Below are 21,987 nucleotides of genomic sequence, written 5' to 3'. Positions count from 1 at the left end.
TTACATCCTGTAAATAGTTTCACGATGACTAACTTTCAACACAGTCTGAAACATTTTTTCTCAATTTTCTATATCTGAAAACTCATAAATTATGAAGAAACAGTGTTGAAAGTGTGTAAAATTTACCACTTTCACCTTTCTCTTGTCGTATTACTGACTTTGAATTCATCATTAGTCATATTTTAAATATTAATAATGATTAATTAATAAATGCATTAATTATTCACTGATTTTAATTTTACTATTTTCACTGATAAATAAAATCTGCTAAATTAAATCTACGTAAACATGTAAAATAACAATAAAACTGTATAAATAATAAAATTGTTTCCTTGACAAATACATGAAATTAAAACACAGTGAATATGCTCAAAACATCGAAATAGTGAAATTAAATGGTTATTAAATAGTATTTCTTATATTACACTTACTTTTTTTAATATGAATTGATAAAAAAAAATCAGAGATATCTAAGTAGCAAAAAGGTACTAGTACTTATTGTTAAATGAAAAGTACATAATTTTTGCTTTTACATGCTCCAATTAAAATGACTAAGAAAATTCAACATCTTGTCTTACAGCTTGTGAAACTATTCGCTGAAGCCCTCGAGAAGATGAGTAACCGTGATGCCACCAGTCTTTTCCATTACGCCAAGCCAAAGAGAGCTGCTAAGGTGGTTCACTGAAATTTTACACGAGAAGATTTTCAATATCAATGAAAACATTCTCAGAAGAAAATTCTGGAAATATTTTTAACTAGAATAGTTTGAATTATATATAATATTTTCAATCTAACCAATTAATATTTTTTTTTCCCAATGGTTGACTAATTTTTGGCGTTGACACATTTTCAGAACACAGGCCCAGTTTTGATTATTTTTTTTTCTCTCAACAATAACTGCACCTGTTTCACGTATTTTATTCCATCCTACTATTACTCTTATTACATTGTACTATTTGTCTTGATAGATGAAATATTTAGAATCTATTTCCACCAAAGTGAATATTCCCAATTGTTAAAATTTTAAATCACAAATGTTAATTATATTATCTTTTCACAAAATGGTTTTCTGCAAGTGCTATTCTAAGATTGTTTAGGTCATTATATTGACTATCAATCATGAATAAGATGAAGGTATCTTGGATACCGTCGATAAGGTGGTTGTTTCACTCTTGTATTTTGATGGCACCGAATAAGACGGTCATCTCAGTTGTATCTTTGTCTGCACTATCCGGCAATGTTCAAAGCAGCATTATTTATTTACACTTTGGTAGAACAAATGTTTATAAAACAAATGTCCCTCCAAATTTTGATGGCAAGATTTCTAAAATTGTGATTTTCTAAATTACCATATTCGCTCTTTTAGTAACACATGCACTTAGATGAGCAACAGAGATGTGTCTATGATTAGAAGAAGACATTGTAATGATTCAGTATACATGTATTTATTGGTTTACGTTTGCTCATTAAGAAGTTGTGCTTCTAATAGAGCAAATATGGTAGTCACTTGTTACTGAAGTCTATGTTAAAGCGAGAGGGTCGTCACCTGCACACGCACGGGAATTGAGCCCCAAGCGACGGTAACAACACACGCTAAGAATGCAAAGGCTCATGGGTGGACACTTGTTTGTAAACAATGACACGCTATGGCCACATGACGCCTGCGTAGGTGACGACTCCCTCGCTTCAACAAAAAAAGAAGTAAACAAAGACCAGAAGTTCATCATCTTGGGTCAAACCACTTTTTGTTGCAGGAGGGGTGGGAAGGGGAGGGGCATAAAAAATATTTATTCAAGCTCCTTTCTCTCTATAATCTAAATTTTAATCGATGGAATTTTCATCCCTTTATTTACCTGTTACTGGTAATGCAGTGTTTGCTTATACGTCGTCATAGTAACAGTCAGTACCTTGCAGTATTATAGCTAATAAATTAATGCGCAATAATCACGTTATGCAATATTACATTATTTTTAATACAAATATCTATATAGTTTGCATGATCAAAAAAAACATTGTTTAAGATAAGATAATTGATCTCATCACAGCATGTGCTTACGTAAATTTTCTATAATTGCAATAACTAATATATGCAGTGATTTAGAACACAACCGATGCGGTTTTTGGTTTATGTGTGCTTTCATTAGAACAAATACGATATTGTTAGAATTCATGTGAAGCAAATTTCTTCATTTTGAGCATTTTTCATTTTACACGCTCTGTCATTCTTTTTTCTATTCAGTTTATGGGTGGTAGTTTATTTTGCTTGTACACGGTGGGCATCATAGAATATGTAAATCATGATTTTTAACAAATTTGTTGTATTAAATCATAAAGGGGCGAAACATTTATTAAAAAGTTCAAGAGTGTAAATTCGGAAGAACAAAAATAATAAATCTGCTGAAGTAATAGACCAAAAAAAAAAAAATGTTTATAACAAATTTCAGAAAGAAACTATTTGTATATCACATGTGAAAAATATTATGCATAGCTGCTATGCCCTCTGGAGTTCATTATGAATGGTCTGCCAAGGAAACAAATTTGCATATATTTTTGGTAGTGTTTAAAAATTCTAACTATGTGTGCTAACTCCAATATACTCTATGCTTCAAATTATTAAAAGAAATAAAATTCATATCTCAACTTAAAGTGGTTGTTTTTTATGTATTATTGTTGGCATGGTGATTAACCATGATATTTGTGCATTTAAAGTGACAATAGCTGTGATTTTGTGATTATTTTTGTTTAAATATAACCACATAGAGACGACTGAATCTCACCAAAATATAGTTTATGACACAATTTCATATATGTGATTTGAAAACTAACAGACAAGTATCGTAAAATCTGTATTGGAAGCCGCATCTCTAATAGAAGCCGCACCCATTCTTTTTGAACAATTGAGAACCAAAAATTAATCATTTCTCATATGTGTAGATGCTCTAATAGAAGCCGCATCCTCTCTGTTGCATTGTACCATTTTAATAGAAGCCATGGCTTTTAATACAGAGTTTACAGTAGTCGCCATTGTTGAAATTGGGGCCATGTTATGATGCACAATGCACACTTTTACAATATCATCGGTGAAAATTCGTCGGAGAAAGATGCTTAGCCAGTCAAGATTTCAACGTATTTGACATGATTTTGCCAGGGCCTTGGCAAGTTGTCATGTTCTGTAATTCCTTAGAAGACCTGGACGCAACAACGTGGCCATCTTTTTTTTACTTGCAAGTAATTAAATATACAACGTTTGGTGTATAGGATATTATGCTATGCTATTCAATGTCAATGTACTTTAGAAATTTATGCTAATGAACAATGCCTTATTTATGATGAGTTGGAGAATGTTAACCTATAATTAAGCTGAACACAATAGTAACATGCATGGGCATAAAAGTACTTGAAGATGGGAAAAAAAAAGTTTGTTTTAGGAGAGTGTTTAAGACGATAAAATTGAAAGATTAAAAGTGAGTCGTCACCTTCGCATGCGTCAGATGGCCATAGGGTGTCAATGTGTACAAACTAGCGTCCACCCATGAGACTGCGTTTTTAAGCGCGTGTTATCGTCACTTCCCGCACGTGAACAGGTGACGACCCCCCCCCCCCCCCGCGCGCGCTTTAAGTAATCTGTTGTATCACCATAATGCACAGCAGTAAGTGTATGTTAATACAAAAAATGTGCTATTTGATATTGACATGACCTTGTATGTCAAAATCTTCTTTGAAAATTGAAAAAATTGCAGTAGCTCAGTTGTCAGATGCTGTGTATCTGCTGTGGTTAATGTTGGTTCAAACCCCTTTCTATTTTTCAATAGTTAAAAAAGAACTCTAGAGTTTGCAAGTTCTGATAGTGACAATAGCGATGTTGCATACAAGACAGTTACAGTTTACAAGTCTGTAGCAATTAAACTCTACATATGAATTCTATGTTCGATTCCATTTCTGAATTTGCAAGTATTGAACGGCGTCTGATGCGCACAGATTTACAAGCGCAATTTTCTGCACACTATGAACATTCAGAACATAATAACTTTATAGCCTCTTTGTAAATAATTTTACATTGGTTATAGCAAAAAGTGATATTTTAAGGAATGTGATTTATATAAATTATTTATATGAATTTATATAAATAAACAAATAATATCAATTCGAGAGCCTCTCTATTGTACATCTATAATTTAAAATAATGTTACCAAGGGGTAATGTCTCTCCTTGAAAGTAAATATGTCAAAAGATTTTTTACTGTCTTTCATTTTTGATGACATTTTTCATATTTCTGACAAATCAAATCTTTGATTAAATTGTCATTACATCTTTGGCATATCCTGTCTTTTACTAGAGTTTTTGGTTGTGTGTTTCTACCTTTTTCTATTTCCAGATTCTAGATTTTGTATACCATTTCTGTTTTCTCGCACTCTAGCATGTTTGTATAGCCCCAGAACAAAATTCAACTTAACAAAATATCAAGTAAAAACACGTTTTATATTTGTTTTTCCTGAAATATTGTCATGTGTTTGTTAGTTTTCTTGAAGACCAGAAAACTATAAAAAGGAATATAAATGTGCTATTAGTCGTTGAGGGCGCACTGAGTCTCCTCGGAAGTGAAACATCTTTTGTCAACAAAACGGAAGTAAAACCTAGTTGTTGTGAAAAAAAGGGGTTGGTCGCATTTCTAGTAGTTGGGCGTCACGTACGTTGGGCTAGTTACACGTCGACATGTTTAAGTCACTGACAGATAAATTGTCGAAGTCCCTTGGTGAAGACACCTTGCTACCAGTTCCATCTCTGGATCAAGCAGACAACTGTCGACCGCTGTCCATTGTGGTTAAGAAAAATCGACGATGGTTTTGGCGAGCTCCGAAATATCTACCTTCGCAATACACTCTTTCACAGCTGCTATCAAACAAAGAAGATCTAGACGTTCCGATTATTAACGAGGATCTGACAAATTTCGATGATGTTTCGTCATTCTCAGTCAAAGGGAAAATCGGAGCGAAAATAGCCAGCGAAGTTGATCTTGATGTGAAAGCAAGCGATGATATTCAGATGTCGTCAAAGCTTGGTCAGATAGTCAAAAATAAAGTGAATATTCCAATATTGCAAGATCTTTTGACGAGGAAGTGAGTATATTACATTAACAAACGTATTTGAGTGAAATTGTTATCATCCTTACAAATGTTATTTGGTAAACGTTCAATTCCCACTATCATTGTATCAACAATAGAGGTCTTTCATGTAACGTACAGCACACCCTACAGAAATCAATGTTCAACTTTAATCATGAATGCTTCGAGTTTCCCTCAATCTAAATTCCTGCAATTTATCACAGGGCGTTATTGGAAATGTTTCCCAAAAAATAAATATCTTATATTGTATGACATTACAACATTTCTCCCTCATGCATGCGAGATCAGCCAGGGGTCAAAATTGTTGATTACAGAGCGGGTGTCGTCTTGCCGCGCATGCGCGACATTTGTGTTGATAAACATTAATTTTTCCACAATCCAATCTGCTCTTCATATTAAATCATGAGTACAATTACCTAATTAAAGCTTGGTATCGTCTGTACTCCTTGGTCCCCACAACAGTCAAAGTTGCCATCTTTGTTTATATGAAACGCATGTGTGCAAGAAGTAACTACTACCCTTTAATTTTTCCAGCCATCTACTTTGGTCATCCACTATAAATCAAGAACCTAAATGCTTAAATTCTAATAACATTTTTTTTTTGAGCAGTTGCTTGAATCATAGACCTAAACACTTTTAAGAGTCTTCCATGGGTTTTCATGATCAGTTAATTTCAGCACTTGCTGTAATGTTCACCGATTTCTAGACCTCTTGACCCAAAAATTTCTCGACCCAAGACACTTCGATCTAAATTAGACATCTCAACCCAGACACCCTGGACATCTCGACCCACCGCATCAACGCGACCCTATCTCAATGTGGCGACGCGAATTAAACCTCTATCTAGTTCAATGTTAACGTTGATCAACATCTATTGGATTCGAAACATCGGCCACAGAGAGCCTGATCGAACTGATCCTTAAACGCAATCCAATGCAATGGATCAATCCAAAAATGACAACATTTTAAGGGGTTGCGTGCTGTGAAATGAACAAAGAAAGCAGCCAGATAACCACCACATTCCGCTTCATGTATATAACATTGAATGATTGATGAACTTACATTCAACTTGTTTTTTCCAGTGTTTCTTTTTTCCTTGGAAATAGCATGTGTGTGTGCGTTTGCGTGAGCGTGCTCTATTTATTTTCAACGCGTGTGGTCGGCGTTGATTTTTTTTTTTTATTCGCGAAATCTATCACTGGCAGCGTTTGTTTTGTCATGTCTTACAGCTGAAAGTCCAAGCTGACTTTGATTTGGCTGCAGGTGTAGGTGGGTGAGATGTCTAGGGGTACTGGGTCGAGTTGTCCAATGAAAAACTGTAGTATATTCACTTTTCATTGTACTTGTGAGATGACCCTTGACCTTATCATAGTTAGTCATTTGAGACGCCCCCTTAACGAGTGTCGTCTGCGCCTTGAGATGCCCGCCATGTTTGTAAGCTCCGTAACCAAAATAAACCTGTTACTGCCTTGATCCTGTGTTTCTTGTGTGGATACATTACAAAAACGAGTCAAAATTTGTTTGGGTCGAGATGTCCAGTATCCATGTTCACCATCCTCTCAGTCTCAATGCTTATCTTTTAAAGCGAGGCCATAGCGTGTCATTGTTTACCTACAAGCGTCTACCCATCAGCTTTTGCGTTTTTAGCATGTGTTGTTATGTCACTTGGGACTTAATTCATACATGTGCAGGTTACGACCCTCTCGCTTTGAATGTTTTGAAACATTGTGATTAGTTCCATAGTTCAGATTATATCTGTCACTTTCCAGGAAATTAAACTTGACCCATCCATTCATTGAAGAGATTCGACAGAATTATCGCAATGTTCTCTGTGTAGTGGTTGGATCACTGTGTACTACGAAGGACTGCCAACTCGTTGCTAAACTACTACGTGAAAAAGAACAAGGTGCTGATGTGGGGTCACAGGGCCCTATACAGGTAAAACTGTTTTATATTTACCTTCGACCATATTTAGCCTATCATTTATATTCTCAGAAAAGGCTATTTTTATACCTTCCCTGGAAAATAATAATTCATCTGTTAATATAGAAAGGTCACTTACGATAATTATATGATGTGTCGTTGTATACATTGCTAATAAATGCTGATTCATTCAGAATAGATTTATCTATTTTGGTTGACCGAATGATTCAGTGAAAATAAAATCCAGCAAATACATATTTTTTTTCCTACAATTTACATTGAACTCGTCAAAAATAAATGAAAATAATTTCCATAAAAAACACCCAAAAAACCTCTTCAGCGAAAATTAATTCCAGCTACAAATAAAGTATTTTACCGTACATAAAAAAAAAACAGTACAAAATATTACACCAATATTTGGACAGGAAATATTACAATTTACAAAACATTGAGTATAAAATTTGTAGTGTTTTCAAATGTATGTATTCACATGGTTTTTAATTTCACAGATCAGCAATTACATAGTAAATTTAAATCAAGTTAATATGTTTGTGGGTATGGCTTTCACTAACCCTTGGCCAGTAACATATTTTAATTCAACTGGCGTTTTCTAAAAACTGCTAACATTAGTATGCTTAAATTCAAGCAAACAAAATTGGCTACAAATTGTATGATCTGATTAAAACAGTCTAAATTCAACTATCAGAAAATAACTGTGTTCTCCATCACTGTGTACAGATATTCAGGTGTTTTTCTAAACTGGGGAACAGGGGCGCAGCACCCTAATACTCTCGACTGGCGCCCTCTTACCGAATTGCCGATTGAACTTTCTAGTCATAAATATATTTCTTGAGCCACGCACTTCCGTGCTGCTGTACAACGTGAAATCTTTCTCAAATATATTTTTCTCCGTGAAAACTTCCCAGCAACACCAGCTGACAAAGTGTCTGGACACCAAATACACATACACAGATATACAGATACACCATTAAAACTGCGCAAAAACCTTCTGATATGGCGTTTCCAGATCGATCGCCTGTGTTTGCTTCCTCTTGTTCATTTTTTCTAGAAAAACCCCGGGAGATTGTTGTGGAGATCTCCAAAACTTGCTTACTTTCATGTGTATTATTTTAGTATCAGTACTCGGATTCATGGTTTCATATGCATTTACTGCAGGGTGAGGAAGATGTCAGTGTTGTAGATGATCAAACCAGGGTGATAAGAATTCCTGCTGACAAACCTGTATCCTACCATGTCTGCGAGCTTCATATCACCACAGAGGGCGGTATACGCTTACTAATATTAGGCGAAGGCACAGGTGGATTTGATAAACCTGATGAAGAAAAATTTGTTGATATCGATGTTGGTGAAGATGAGCCAGATAATCCATTCATAGATCGGACAGAATCGACAAATCCATTTGATGACCCTGGTAAGTATGTTTAAGGTCAACTGTTACGGTCAAGGTCATCTATTTGGTTGTACCTCATGGTTAATACACTAAATTATTAGGCTAAAAGCTCAAGTACTGATGTCACACGTCACATATGCACATTTATTCACTTCATGATCTGATTCAAGATGGCTGAATAACAGCCATTTTTGTGCTAAAAAGTCATCAAAATCAAGCATTTCTACTATTCCAGAACCAGATTTTGGTTGTGTATGGCTGGATTTTGTTCAAATATTTTAGTACATACATTGGACATTGTTAGGCCTTGATGCACATCATTTTGTTTTTCACATCGTATTCAAAATGGTTGTCTGAAGGCCATTTTATTTTAATGAATGTTGTTTTAGAGTCATATCTCTGATATGCCATGCCAGACATCATGTCACACATATGCATATACAATGTATAATTGTTTGATGATCAGATTCAGAATGGCTGAATGGCATTTCTGCCATTTTGGAATCCGATTTTAGTCAAACTTAGTACGAACATCAGATTCAAAATGGCCGACTGGTGGCAATTCATCAATCATAATTTTACAAATTTAAAGTAACTAATTCATTGTACATATCAACCCACAGAACCGAATCACTATGAGCCATTCAAGTCAATTGTCAGTCTAGAATTTGCAGACAGATACTGGTTAACCCATTGGTTACATAGTCTACTAAGGCATCCAGCAATGATCGATTCAATGGAATCATTGGTAAGTGATTGTCATAATCAGTTTAAACTAGTTTAGTCTGGTTCCAACTGGATTCATGTCTTTCATTAAATATAATGCAGTTAAGTCTAGAATATTTTGCAATATGGTTACAAGTAGAAGGTGATCCACTCAGTGTGCCTGCAATTTACCTTATCAAGATTACCATTCACATACTATGGCATTGATTATGGTACTTTGATTATGGTACTTTGTTGGTAAAAATTCCCTTTTATTTCATTGAATGGCTATCCTGATGGCTTTGGTATTTTATATGTACTGTAAAATACTTTATTTTAGCTGGAATTAATTTTTGCTGAAAAGACTTTTTGGGTGTTTGGTATGGAATTTATTTGCAAAATAAAGTATTTTACAGTAGACTGTACTCAGAATTGTTCATTTTGTGGCATTAATTAAAATTTATTCTATTTTTCGACTATCCCAATAGAAAACAGGAATCTCTATTGCTTTCAAATTGAATTTTATATGTCGCTACTTTAAGTAAATCTCTCAGATTTGATCATTTTATGTCAGATTTTTTCCAAACTGTAGATTAAATTGTTTTCAGATTATGTATCACAAAAAATAGCTTTTTCAATCAATGTTTTTTAATGAGATATCCTTTGTACTATTGATATTATTACTATTCTGTACTGTTTTTATGTGGTAAAGGTTGTTTTCTTTCATGATTTACAGATAGGACAAGCTCATGGTTTACTAACAAACAATGATACCCGGGAATGTAATGAAAAAGTAATATCCCGACATCTGGAAGGAAAAGTGTCATTGTGGAAGATGTTTTTTGAGAAACTCAAGTTTAAATTTCAAGTAAGTCAAGTAACTTTTTGATAGCCGTGTTTCGTTTGACTTCATTTCGTAGATGTTTCTAAAAATGTTGATAATATCCCAAGACTGATTGCATATACTATGAAAATACTTTTTTTTTGGCTGGAATTAATTTTTGCTGAAAAAACTTGTTGAGTTTTTTTTTTTTTTGTATACTTTATTTTCACCGAATTTTGAAGAGTGTAATGTAAAATATAAAAAAAAAGGTACAGTCTCTTGATTTTTATTTTCAATGGATCATGCCATCAATGAAAACATGCACATTCGCAGAATATGAAAAAAATGTGTTGACCTATTCTCATGAAGCAGAGCTAGGTCACTGAACATTTTATGTTGCTTCTTAGGAACATAATGTTCAGTGACCTGTTCAGTGATACGCACCACGTACTGTAACCATGTATGACACGAGTTCTGCTTGAGCTGCTGTTCAAAGATCCATAAAAACATCCAAGTCGAGAAAACAGCACAAACTCAACTATGAGATAATCCCAAACACAAAAATTTATGTTCACTTTTATTAACAGGTCATTGTCGAAACGTAGTTTACGTATGGTTACCATGTTCTACGCATTCACAACATATTCATGACGATCAATATCCACACTTTTATCATATAAAAATGATTACCAGTATTCAAAAAAGTTAAACAATGATCAAAGACCATGTTTTATGATTAGACAATCAAATTTGGGGCATTTTGAAGAAGATGAACATGAACCCTAAAATAGAAATGTCCCAAAAGTGGTGGTGGGCACATAGCCAAGCATGGTCACTAAGCTGGTCAAGTATGATATGTTTCACATGTAGGGGTAATCTGTTCAGGAGAATCTCAACATCCAGCCCAAAGCAGATTGTAGGCTAGACAAACAAGTCTTAATTTACAGATTCAAAGCCAATGATAATATATATAGTATAAAAAAGTCTCTGATCTTACACCTGAATATCAATGTTTGACAGATGAATTATCAATGAAATTCAAATCTTCAGTGCATGAATTATGTCAAGACATGACATCGTTTGTTGCAGGATGAGAAAGTTAACTATCCCAGTGAAGATTCTGATGGTTATATCATGGCTGTGCATTGTGTATTGGCATCCATGGCTGGTATGTACAGCATTATTATTTTGCTGATTATAAACTTATAACATATTTGTATTATAATAATTCACAACAAGTAGTTCATAGTGCATATTACTAATAATTTTATAATGTTCATTGATGTATATGTCATTAGTGTTACTGGTAGTGTTTGTGTCATCAGTGTTGGTGCTTATGTCATCAGTGTTGATGATTATGTCATCAGTGTTGGTGATTATGTCATCAGTGTTGATGATTGTGTCATCAGTGTTGGTGATTGTGTCATCAGTGTTGGTGATTATGTCATCAGTGCTGATTGTGTCATTAGTGTTGGTGATTATGGCATTAGTGTTGGTGCTTATGTCATTAGTGTTGGTGATTATGGCATTAGTGTTGGTGCTTATGGTCATCAGTGTTGATGATTATGTCATCAGTGTTGGTGATTATGTCATCAGTGTTGATGATTGTGTCATCAGTGTTGGTGCTTATGTCATTAGTGTTGGTGCTTATGTCATCAGTGTTGGTGCTTATGTCATCAGTGTTGGTGCTTATGTCATCAGTGTTGGTGCTTATGTCATCAGTGTTGGTGCTTATGTCATCAGTGTTGGTGCTTATGTCATCAGTGTTGGTGCTTATGTCATCAGTGTTGGTGCTTATGTCATCAGTGTTGGTGCTTGTGTCATCAGTGTTTGTGCTTGTGTCATCAGTGTTTGTGCTTATGTCATCAGTGTTGGTGCTTATGTCATCAGTGTTGGTGCTTATGTCATTAGTGTTGGTGATTATGTCATCAGTGTTGTTGCTTAATTCCCATACAAGAATGGAATACATTAATTTGTATGTTATTAATTCACATTCTTGAAACAAAATATATTTTCAGAATTATCAGATGAACAATGTGCAGCTTTGTATCAATACAATGGTGAACAACACAGCTTGCTATTACACTTGGTGAGTAGTAACTATTTTGTTCTGAGGGTAGGTACTGTTGGGTGAGTTATGTAAGCAGGCACTACTAGTCTTGATAACATGGGTAAGTTAGGTAGTCACTTCTAGTCTGGCTAAGGTAGGTAGCACTTCTGGTCTAGCTAAGGTAGGTAGCACTTCTGGTCTAGATAATGTGGGTTCATGTAGTCACTGCTGGTAAAGTAGGTAGCACTGCTATTCTGGGTATGTTTGGTAGGTACTGTTAGTTTTGGTAAGGTAAGTATGCATTGCTATTATGGGTAAGGTAGATAGACACTGCTAGTCTGCATTGGTATAGTATCACTGCTGTTAAGATAGGCACTATTGTACATACCGGATTCTGCCGTAAATTCGCTCATGGCTGTTAAACTGCAGTTCTGGTTTTTGACTCCCATGTGCGAAGCACAAAATGGGAGTCTTTGCGGTTAGTGTGTGTGTGTGTATGTGTATGTGTGGGTGTGTGTATGTGTGTATGTGTGTCCGACTGTTCCACTGCTATCTCAAGAACCATACATCGGTTTTTGATGAAACTTGGTGCATAGATGCTCTGGGCCAATGCGCAGATTTGATTAGGTTTTGGTGAAAATCCATGCTCGTTAATTACCTAATTTGCATGATAATTAGCTAATTTTTAGCTGTTCTATGACTGTTCCACTGATATCTAAAGAACCACTCATTGGATTTTGATGAAACTTGGTACATAGATGCTCTGAACATATGCGCAGATTTGATTAGTTTTTGGTAAAAATCTGTGCATATTAATTACCTAATTTGCATGATAATTAGCTATTTTTTAGTGGTTCCATGACTGTTCCACTGATATCTAAACAACCACTCATTGGATTTTGATGAAACTTGGTACATAGATGCTCTGAACTAATGCTAGATTTTGATTAATTTTTGGTAATAATCCGTGTATACTAATTACCTAATTTGCATAATGATTAGTCAATTTTTGGTTTTTCCACTGATATCTCAAGTACTAATCATCACATTTCAATGAAACTTGGTACATAGATATCATTTTCATATGACACTGCACAGACCTGATAGTTTGTATGGTAATATCAGTACATATAATTACCTAATTTGCATAATTAATTAATTTTCAGCTTTTGATATAAGTAGTGAGCATTACATTTCAATGAAACTTGGTACTTACATACTCAAGGACTATGCAGAGATTGATTGTTTCGGATAAATATTTGTGCATATTAATCACCTAATTTGCATAATTAGTTAAATTTCAGCTTCTCCACGGGTATCTCAAGTACTAATCATCGCATTTCAATGAAACTTGGTACATAGATCCTTTAGGACTATGCAGAGACCTGATTAGTTTCAGGGTAAATAATTGTGCATATTAATTACCTAATTTGCATAATTAATTTTCAGCTTTTTCTACTGATATCTAAAGTACTAATCATCACATTTCAATGAATCTAGAATTATGCAGAGACCCAATTAGTTTTTGGTAAATATTTGTGCATATTAATCACCTAATTTGCATAATTAACCAATTTCCAACTTTCACACTGATATCTCAGGTACCAATCATTACATATCAATGAATGTTTATACATGGATGCTGTAGGACAATAGACAGACCTGGATAATTGTGGGTTAAAATCTGTACATATTAATTACCCAATTTGCATAATTAACCAATTTTAAGCTTTCACACTGATATCTAAAGTATTAATTTCCATTTTAATGAAACTTAGTACAAAGATGCTCTAGGACAATGTACAAACCTAATTAGTTTGGGGTAAAACTCTGTTCATATTATTTCCCTAATTAGCATAATAATTCATAATTTTTTGGTTCTAATCACATTTCAATTAAAATTGGTACACAGAGTTTTTGTTACATTGCGCAGACCTCATTAGTTTTACAATCAAATCTGTTCATGTTAATTTTCTGATTTGCATAATTAGTTTTCAGCTAAGTAATTTCAAATTATATTTAATGTGTCTCCAATACTCAATAGCACATGGGAGTTCTTTCTAAGCTTTCTTTGATTAAAAAAATAAATTGGGACCAAAAAACTGCCCAGGGCGACTTTTCAGCAGTTTTTAAGGTGTTATTTTAATCTTTTCTGGTGCCTAAAAGTTTTGCCGTAGTCATTGATGTCTATTCAAGAGTATTGATGTTTATTGCGACTTGCATGAATGGGTTAGCTTCGTTTCGACAATGAGTTATCGCTGTCAATAATGTTAAATTATTCTTCAAATGCTCAGTTTATCTTTTGAAAACAACTATTTTTTTTTATTTAAAAACAAATCATGCCGTTTTGCCATCAAAATCCAAGCCAAAAGATCGTACAACAATATGGGCAAATCTCTTCCATGCTGGGTTCAATAACATTAACATATTTAAATGTGTTATGGTAATTTGAACACGTTGGCATCATCCATCGTTTTCATTGGTTAATTATCGATTTGACCTGTCAGGTCAGGTCAAAACATGGCGGGTATTTATTTCTACAGCATCGAGCGTTGAAAATGCGATCGAAATCATTCGCTTACGATGAAATAAGTTGAAATTTATTTGCATTTGATAACAAATCAACGAATTTATTTTTTGCACGTTATTATAATCATTACTAGGTAATAATCAACAATTGTAAAATGCAGCATGACCGGATTGCGATACCACGATCATTTGCTACTAAGCAATGCAGTTGTGTTCATTGTTTTTTTAAACTTCTTTTAGAATATACTTTCGTTACTAATAAAATGAAAACAAAATAATTGTATTTGGCGCACAAGGTTTGTTAATGTGATTTTTTGGGAGAATGATGCGTGGTCTACTTATTAATCCAGCTAGAAAAAAATGTATACAATTTTAGTTTCTTTCATTTTGGGTGGTCCAACTGCCGGTGTTGAATGTCGGCGTAGGTGGATTTTTCAATGAAAATTTTAACCCCAAATAAGGGCCCACCAGCCTTGAAACCACCCAGGGCGATTTTTCGGATGGGCGAATTGACGGCAGAATCCAGTAATAATTAAAATAGAACATAGATTTACATAAAGTTTGCTAAACTTGCTCCTGTACATGACTTGCTGGTTATTTCTGTCAAATGTGGTCAGACTTAGTTATCAGCTTGTGGATTTGTCTAGTAAATGTCAGAATCTTTTCTACAAACTATTACCAGGCATTATACTTTCTAAACACCTATATCTATTATTGTCAAAACTAAGATCAAAATGTTTTAGGACTTTATTTATTTTAAATGTGTTGAGCTAAGTGTTGACACAAAATCTAATGTCTCTACAAGGAAATTTAGCACTGAAAAGTGCATGTGCATACATAATACATGAAATTAAGATGAATGTTTCTCAAAGTACCCAATGAAATTTTCCAAAAATAAAGCTTAGAAGAAACGTTTATCATAATTGGGTTTTAACTTAAACCTCAAGTAGGTAATTAGCATTCATACTATGTGACTTGATCATTCTAGAACTCTGTCAGCCATAATGGCTTTTGGACTATATATCATATGGGTAGTTCATGAATATTCATAAGTAGTTCATGAATATTCATAAGTAGGAATGAATAATCATGAATATTCATAAGTAGGAATGAATATTCATGAATATTCATAAGTAGGAATGAATATTCATGAATATTCATAAGTAGGAATGAATATTCATGAATATTCATAAGTTGACTGTTTTCAAGCTTTGTTAAATGTACGAGACTCTTCCTGAAGAATTTTGGTATTTACTTTCTCTTTTAGATTTAGATTCTTGTTATTTTTGAAGCATCTTATGAATATTCATCACATTATTAATAGTGTCATTGTCTCATTCAACAGCTCCGAGAGACTATTGACAGGAACTTTTGTCCCTCGTTTGATGACCCGCTTGTCAAGGAACTGTTCAGTTGTGAATCACCAGCAAAGAACTTTGCTGAAAGTTTGGAGTATGATGTTGTGAAGTTGTCTAATGGAGAAGAGATGTTACAGTTGACAAATCCTGATATGGTAGTTTTGGAAGGGGCATGGAGAACTGTCTATGCATTCTGGGGAAAATAGAGTACAGCCATGGTAATAATGGTGTGTGATTCTCACATTGCATATACAATGTTGGGAAAAAAAGCTTTTACCATTTTTGGAAAGTATATATAGTACTAAATTGATAACAGCTGCTTGAACCTTTATATACCGAATTTGGCCGATACACTTCAAATCCAAAAACTTGCCAATCTTTCAGCAGGTGGGCAATCTTTTGGCTTGCAAAAAAATGCTGTCAATTTATCTACGAGTCCAAGAAAATATCCAGTACAGATCAAAGTTTCAGAAATGTGCTGTAAGTATTTAGGAGTCATTTTTAGAACATTTCAGTCATTCTTGGCATCTAAATTATAAAGTATAATTTTTTAATAGTCACCGATGTCTATTCAAAAATGTCAAATTGTGACTAGTGAGAATGGGTAAACTTCTTTCAACAATGAACTGTTCATCTCTGGAAAAATTTCCTGTTTCGTTTTTGCAAAAATAATGATGTTTTAAACTGAATTCAATGCCAAAAGATTAATTTATGAATCACTTCTGTGTTGTGTTGGTTTGCCATTCAACACTATTTGGAAGTTCCACCACCCAAATGATTTTTAACGACTGCCTTGACCTATGAAGTCAAATGAAGCAATTTTACGTCAACTGCAATGCACTGCACGTTGTGCATTGCCCCAACACTTTTGCTTTAATACCCTGAAAATAAGTTGAATTTTACCTTTGTATGCTATTGTAATCACAAAATTAACTGAATAATAATCAACATAATCAAAAACAAGTAACTTATTCAGCTTTGAAATAGTGTGTTCGGTATGCACCCTTATGTTTTTCTTTTCTACCAATCCAATGCGTTAGGGTATATTTTTTTATTTGAAACTCGTTCTATACCTTCATTTACCATAAAATTAAAACCAATACACTTCATTACATTAAAATCACCAAGAATTTCTGCATTTTTTTTATTGTAAAAATTTCAACTGTTTTTAATGCACATTTTAGAACCAATAGAAGGACTTTCATTCTCGTCTAACGCCTAAATTAGGAAACTGACAGCAATAATCTTAATATCTTTCAACTCTTGATTACCAAATATTGTCTACTATATATCGTAAGATTCACAAAATTTGTATGTAATGTATTGTGAGGAAAGTTGAATACAGCCATGGTAATCAAAATATATAATCAAAAATAAGTAAGTTATTGGTATTTGGTTTTGAAATAGCAGATGAATACAGCCATGGTAATAATAGTGTGCAATTTTGACATGTGCAAATATCTGTATTTTTGCTGATTTTTAGTCAAAGTAATCCCCTCGGTTTAGATTTAAAGAGTGAAAAGTTACTGCTGTTATTAAATGAATGTCCTTGTTGTGTATCTATTGTATCTGAAGAAATTAGGTTATGTCATTTCGCTGAAATATTCATTTAAGGGATATTCAGTGAATACATTTTTGACCCTATTGGTATATAACAATCACCTTATTGACTTAATTTGTCGAAGAATAATTCAATCAATGCACTTTCGAATAGTTTCCAGCCCCACTGCAACACTTCTATGTTTATTTGTGCAAAAGTGCATGTTTTAAAATAATGTGATCATAATAGTGTGTGATTTAGAGGAGACAAAGAATACAACCATGATAATAATAGTGTGTGATTTAGAGGAGGACAAAGAATACAACCATGATAATAATAGTGTGTGATTTAGAGGAGGACAAAGAATACAACCATGATAATAATAGTGTGTGATTTAGAGGAGGACAAAGAATACAACCATGATAATAATAGTGCGTGATTTAGAGGAGGACAAAGAATACAACCATGATAATAATAGCTCATAGTTGCTGTCGACATAGGAAGTAAAGTAAGCAAATAACACCGAATAAACGGCAAGGTAAAGACTATGTCTAATTATAGTAAATACGTACTGCGTGCGTGACTCGAACCGGCGCTCGCGTACGGCACCTAATCGCCTAGCTTCACGCCACTACACGTCTTCCCCTCGGCCACCGGGCATCCCCAAAAAAGGATGCTTAATAACCGAGCTTATTACGTGCAGAGAACGTGAAACCCGTCCACGCGATACGCGCCACACAGCATGGCCAGAATGCGGCAAAGGCCTTCAGATCTGGCTGTAGTAGGATGGTGAAAGTAATGGTACAGCATTTTAACAGTGAATAAGTACTGAGAAATAATTTTTAAACTCATAGTTGCTGTCGACATAGGAAGTAAAGTAAGCAAATAACACCGAATAAACGGCAAGGTAAAGACTATGTCTAATTATAGTAAATACGTACGTAAGTCACGCACGCAGTACGTATTTACTATAATTAGACATAGTCTTTACCTTGCCGTTTATTCGGTGTTATTTGCTTACTTTACTTCCTATGTCGACAGCAACTATGAGTTTAAAAATTATTTCTCAGTACTTATTCACTGTTAAAATGCTGTACCATTACTTTCACCATCCTACTACAGCCAGATCTGAAGGCCTTTGCCGCATTCTGGCCATGCTGTGTGGCGCGTATCGCGTGGACGGGTTTCACGTTCTCTGCACGTAATAAGCTCGGTTATTAAGCATCCTTTTTTGGGGATGCCCGGTGGCCGAGGGGAAGACGTGTAGTGGCGTGAAGCTAGGCGATTAGGTGCCGTACGCGAGCGCCGGTTCGAGTCACGCACGCAGTACGTATTTACTATAATTAGACATAGTCTTTACCTTGCCGTTTATTCGGTGTTATTTGCTTACCTATGATAATAATAGTGTGTATAATTCTGACAATAGGTATAATGCCTTGTGGAAAATTAGAATATAGCTATGGTAATAATAGTGTGTGATCCTGTCAATATCTATGCATTGTGGGGGAAAATAGAATACAACCATGACAATAATGGCATGCGATTTTGATCATGTCCATTCATGGCTTGAGAAGTACATGTCTTTTCTATACTGAACAACTCATTTGCCAACATTGACAATTCTGAAGTACAAGATGATGCATATATTTTGAAATTTGTTTACTATAAGATATTTACCTTAGGAAAAATATTTAGTGGATTTAAAGTTGCTAATATTGTTCAATAGTTTTATTAAATTTTGTTTGTGAAGGGAATATTGCGTTTTATGATTAACTTTGCATATTCACCAAGTTTAATATTAACATAAACAAAAAATTAAATTAAACTAAATCAGCTCTTTAATCTAGTATGGTACGTGTGAGTTTTTTTTCGTGTGCATATTTTCACAATATTTGGTATCAAAATCTATTTACAAGTAATTGTTTTAGCATTAGTCTATAATATGTAAATTTTTGGTTCACTGTCAATCTGTTTTTCGATAAAATATTATGCATACAATTTTATCAACAGTTTCCATAAACCACAATAAAAACACATTTTCTTGATAAAAGCCTACTAAAAATATTGTTAATTTTTCTATACTTGTATATCGTTTTTTCGCCATTTGTCACCAAGCATAATTACGAGATATTGATATATCGTTGTCATAGCAATCAGTGGTAAATAAGCCCTAAAACAAACAAAACATGTTATTTTCACTCCATTTTGTGCATCGATTTTCTTTGATTGGAAGACCCCATATTTTCTTGTGACATGATTGTTAAAATTTGTAAAAATAAATAAGATGACAGTATTTTTACTTTTGTGTAGTGCCGTATTCTACCTTAAATGTACTGTGTATGGTTGTTTTTCATATTATCTAGAATCATCAATTATTTTGATTCAATTTTCTATTTCTGATTGTTATCAAAACTTTCTTATCAATTTAAGGTTTTTAAGTAACATTTAGCATTCTCACAATGCATCTTGCAATGATATACATTTAATTATTAATACAATTTTTTTATAAAGCTGTATTTCTATTCATTAGTATTTATATTATTTTAATTGTTATATTAATTGCTCTATTCAGATTTATGTCTCGCTTTTGATTATTTGTTACCCACCAATATTTATTAAATACATATATAGAATTTGTAATTATATCTGTGTGTGCATTTTTGCTGTATGTTAGGCCAAAAAAAAATTGTTGCCCTCATCGACCGACTGAAAAATATGAAATATCGGGTCACGTTTTGTTTTCCCATATACCTCGGCTATTTACAATACCATTGGTTTTCATGAGTTTTAAAAAAAAGAAAAAATCCGATTTTACAATTTTCCGACTTGATGGCAACATAAGTTATTTTTTTTGGCCTTATGAGTGGAAATGTTGTTTTTTTACAAACTATATGTTTGGTTCAAAGTACCAACTTTTTCCACTTTGGTGTTTCATTGATTAGAAACTCTGTTGTGATTTTAAGTTATTGAATGTTATTACCTTGCCCGTACCATCAAAGATGGAAGGGAAAGGTATATTAAGGAAAAAATTTTGTCCGGCGTTGTCGTTGTTGTCGTCGTCGTTAATAATTGTTATTGTGTGCATAGTAACTTTACTAATTCTATTCAAAACTTTATCAAAATTGGTCACCTTATTCATCAGTATAAAGTCTTCCCTGAGTTTGAACAACAGATGTCCTGTATGAAAATATCATGCAAAAATTGAGAAAATCTGATAAAATATTTTGACTGTTTCTACTTGACTGATCACTGGTGATACACATCAAAGGTCACTGATCTCAGTGGAAATATGCATTGTTGTATGTGTTCAATGAAGCAAATGATTTATCTTGTAATAATATCCTTGGTAATGTATCTCAGAATCCCATACTGGGTTTCAAAACCAACTCATGGAGAGATTGCACAGTCTGATACACATTTGCAAACCTACCAATAAAATCTTTACAGAAAACAAGATGTCAGAAAATCAATATAAGCACTCATATGAATTGGGTGCCTAACTTTGATCAAGATCTGAAGCTAATAGAAAATCAAAGTTATCAAATCAAAAACAATACATAAAAAATACATTAAAAGCAAAACATTTCATCCACATTTTAAAAAGAAAATTATTCTAAAATATATGTATTCTCTGTTTGACAAACAGTTCATTCAACAAATGAAAACTCACAGGAATATGTTTCAGCTATTAGAACAGAATGATAGAGTTTTTATAATACTAGTTTAAAAAACACACTTCAAAGATTGCAGTGTTTGAAGATGTAGATTCTCAGGAGGCAACAGTACTGTTGACTTCTCCCTCCACTGGACACCAACTAACTATTTAAGTTGATTTGCATACAAAGCAGAGCTTGCAACATGATAGCTATTCATAAAGGGTGTTTTTTTTTACTTTTTATATAATACAGTAGTCACACAATGAGGCAGTTCATATTTGTCTCACTAAATCATTAATTTTTGGCAGACACCTGTACAAAATACTTTGACTAAAGCCAGCTAAAATTTTCTGTTATCCTGCATGTTTTATGAATCTATTCACATCTAAATGCAGTACTTTTTTTTGCAATGAGACATTTGTTTTTATACTAAAATATCTGAATTACTTTCAATAAAGCTGGAAATTATGTCCCTTAAAATAATTAAACAAATAAGGCACCAATGTTTTTGTAAGATATTTACATCTTTAAAGGACATTCGGTAGACTGATTCCCCACTGTTGGTTCTACCCCAAAACTTGTTTGTATTCAAAATTAATTATGACAATGCATATTTATATTGAATCAAACTATGATAAAGGGAATTATATTATAGAACAAAGGGCAAGGTCACCAGTGTTCAACTATGTTTTTAGTTAAAGTAATGAGGATATACATTAGTTAGACTGCTTGGTATAAGGTGATATTTTTTTTATATTCCAGGATAGTTTTGTAATACCATGGTTTTAATTAGTGATTTTGTCCCCAAACCACTTCATCCTGTTTAAAATGATAATTTGTGTGATGCTCAGATATATATTTGTTGTTAT

General features: G+C 33.6%; 2 protein-coding genes across 3 annotated transcripts in view; both read left to right on the top strand.

The window, feature by feature from the left end:
• LOC100367850 (carbamoyl-phosphate synthase [ammonia], mitochondrial-like) overlaps positions 1–2,640 on the top strand; it is a 55,811-nt gene extending 53,171 nt beyond the window's left edge. For both annotated transcript variants that reach the window (XM_085495915.1, XM_085495916.1), the window contains exon 38: positions 581–2,640. In XM_085495915.1, coding sequence (XP_085352041.1) covers positions 581–685 — 105 coding nt within the window. In that variant the 3' untranslated portion in view covers positions 686–2,640. The remainder of the gene's footprint in view (positions 1–580) is intronic.
• Positions 2,641–4,634: 1,994 nt separating this feature from the next.
• LOC102804033 (gasdermin-E-like) lies at positions 4,635–16,889 on the top strand. Its single transcript, XM_085495924.1, has 8 exons — positions 4,635–5,117; positions 6,893–7,061; positions 8,223–8,478; positions 9,081–9,205; positions 9,899–10,030; positions 11,075–11,153; positions 12,004–12,074; positions 15,910–16,889. Exons 1-8 carry the CDS (start codon positions 4,714–4,716, stop codon positions 16,126–16,128), a joined length of 1,455 nt encoding a protein of 484 aa, XP_085352050.1. The 5' UTR covers positions 4,635–4,713; the 3' UTR covers positions 16,129–16,889.
• The last annotated feature ends 5,098 nt before the right edge of the window (positions 16,890–21,987 follow it).

Source organism: Saccoglossus kowalevskii, chromosome 22, assembly GCF_978046115.1.
Source record: "Saccoglossus kowalevskii chromosome 22, keSacKowa6.1, whole genome shotgun sequence".
Taxonomy (NCBI): Eukaryota; Metazoa; Hemichordata; class Enteropneusta; family Harrimaniidae; genus Saccoglossus; species Saccoglossus kowalevskii.
Note: the sequence above shows the minus strand (reverse complement) of the source record. Positions and strands in the feature narration are given on the sequence as shown.

Excerpts from the sequence above, each read along its gene's own strand:
- LOC102804033 (XM_085495924.1), top strand. The coding sequence starts at position 4,714 with ATGTTTAAGTCACTGACAGATAAATTGTCGAAGTCCCTTGGTGAAGAC. Across the intron at positions 7,062-8,222 it reads GGTCACAGGGCCCTATACAG|GGTGAGGAAGATGTCAGTGT; the intron begins GTAAAACTGTTT and ends CATTTACTGCAG. Across the intron at positions 8,479-9,080 it reads AAATCCATTTGATGACCCTG|AACCGAATCACTATGAGCCA; the intron begins GTAAGTATGTTT and ends ATCAACCCACAG.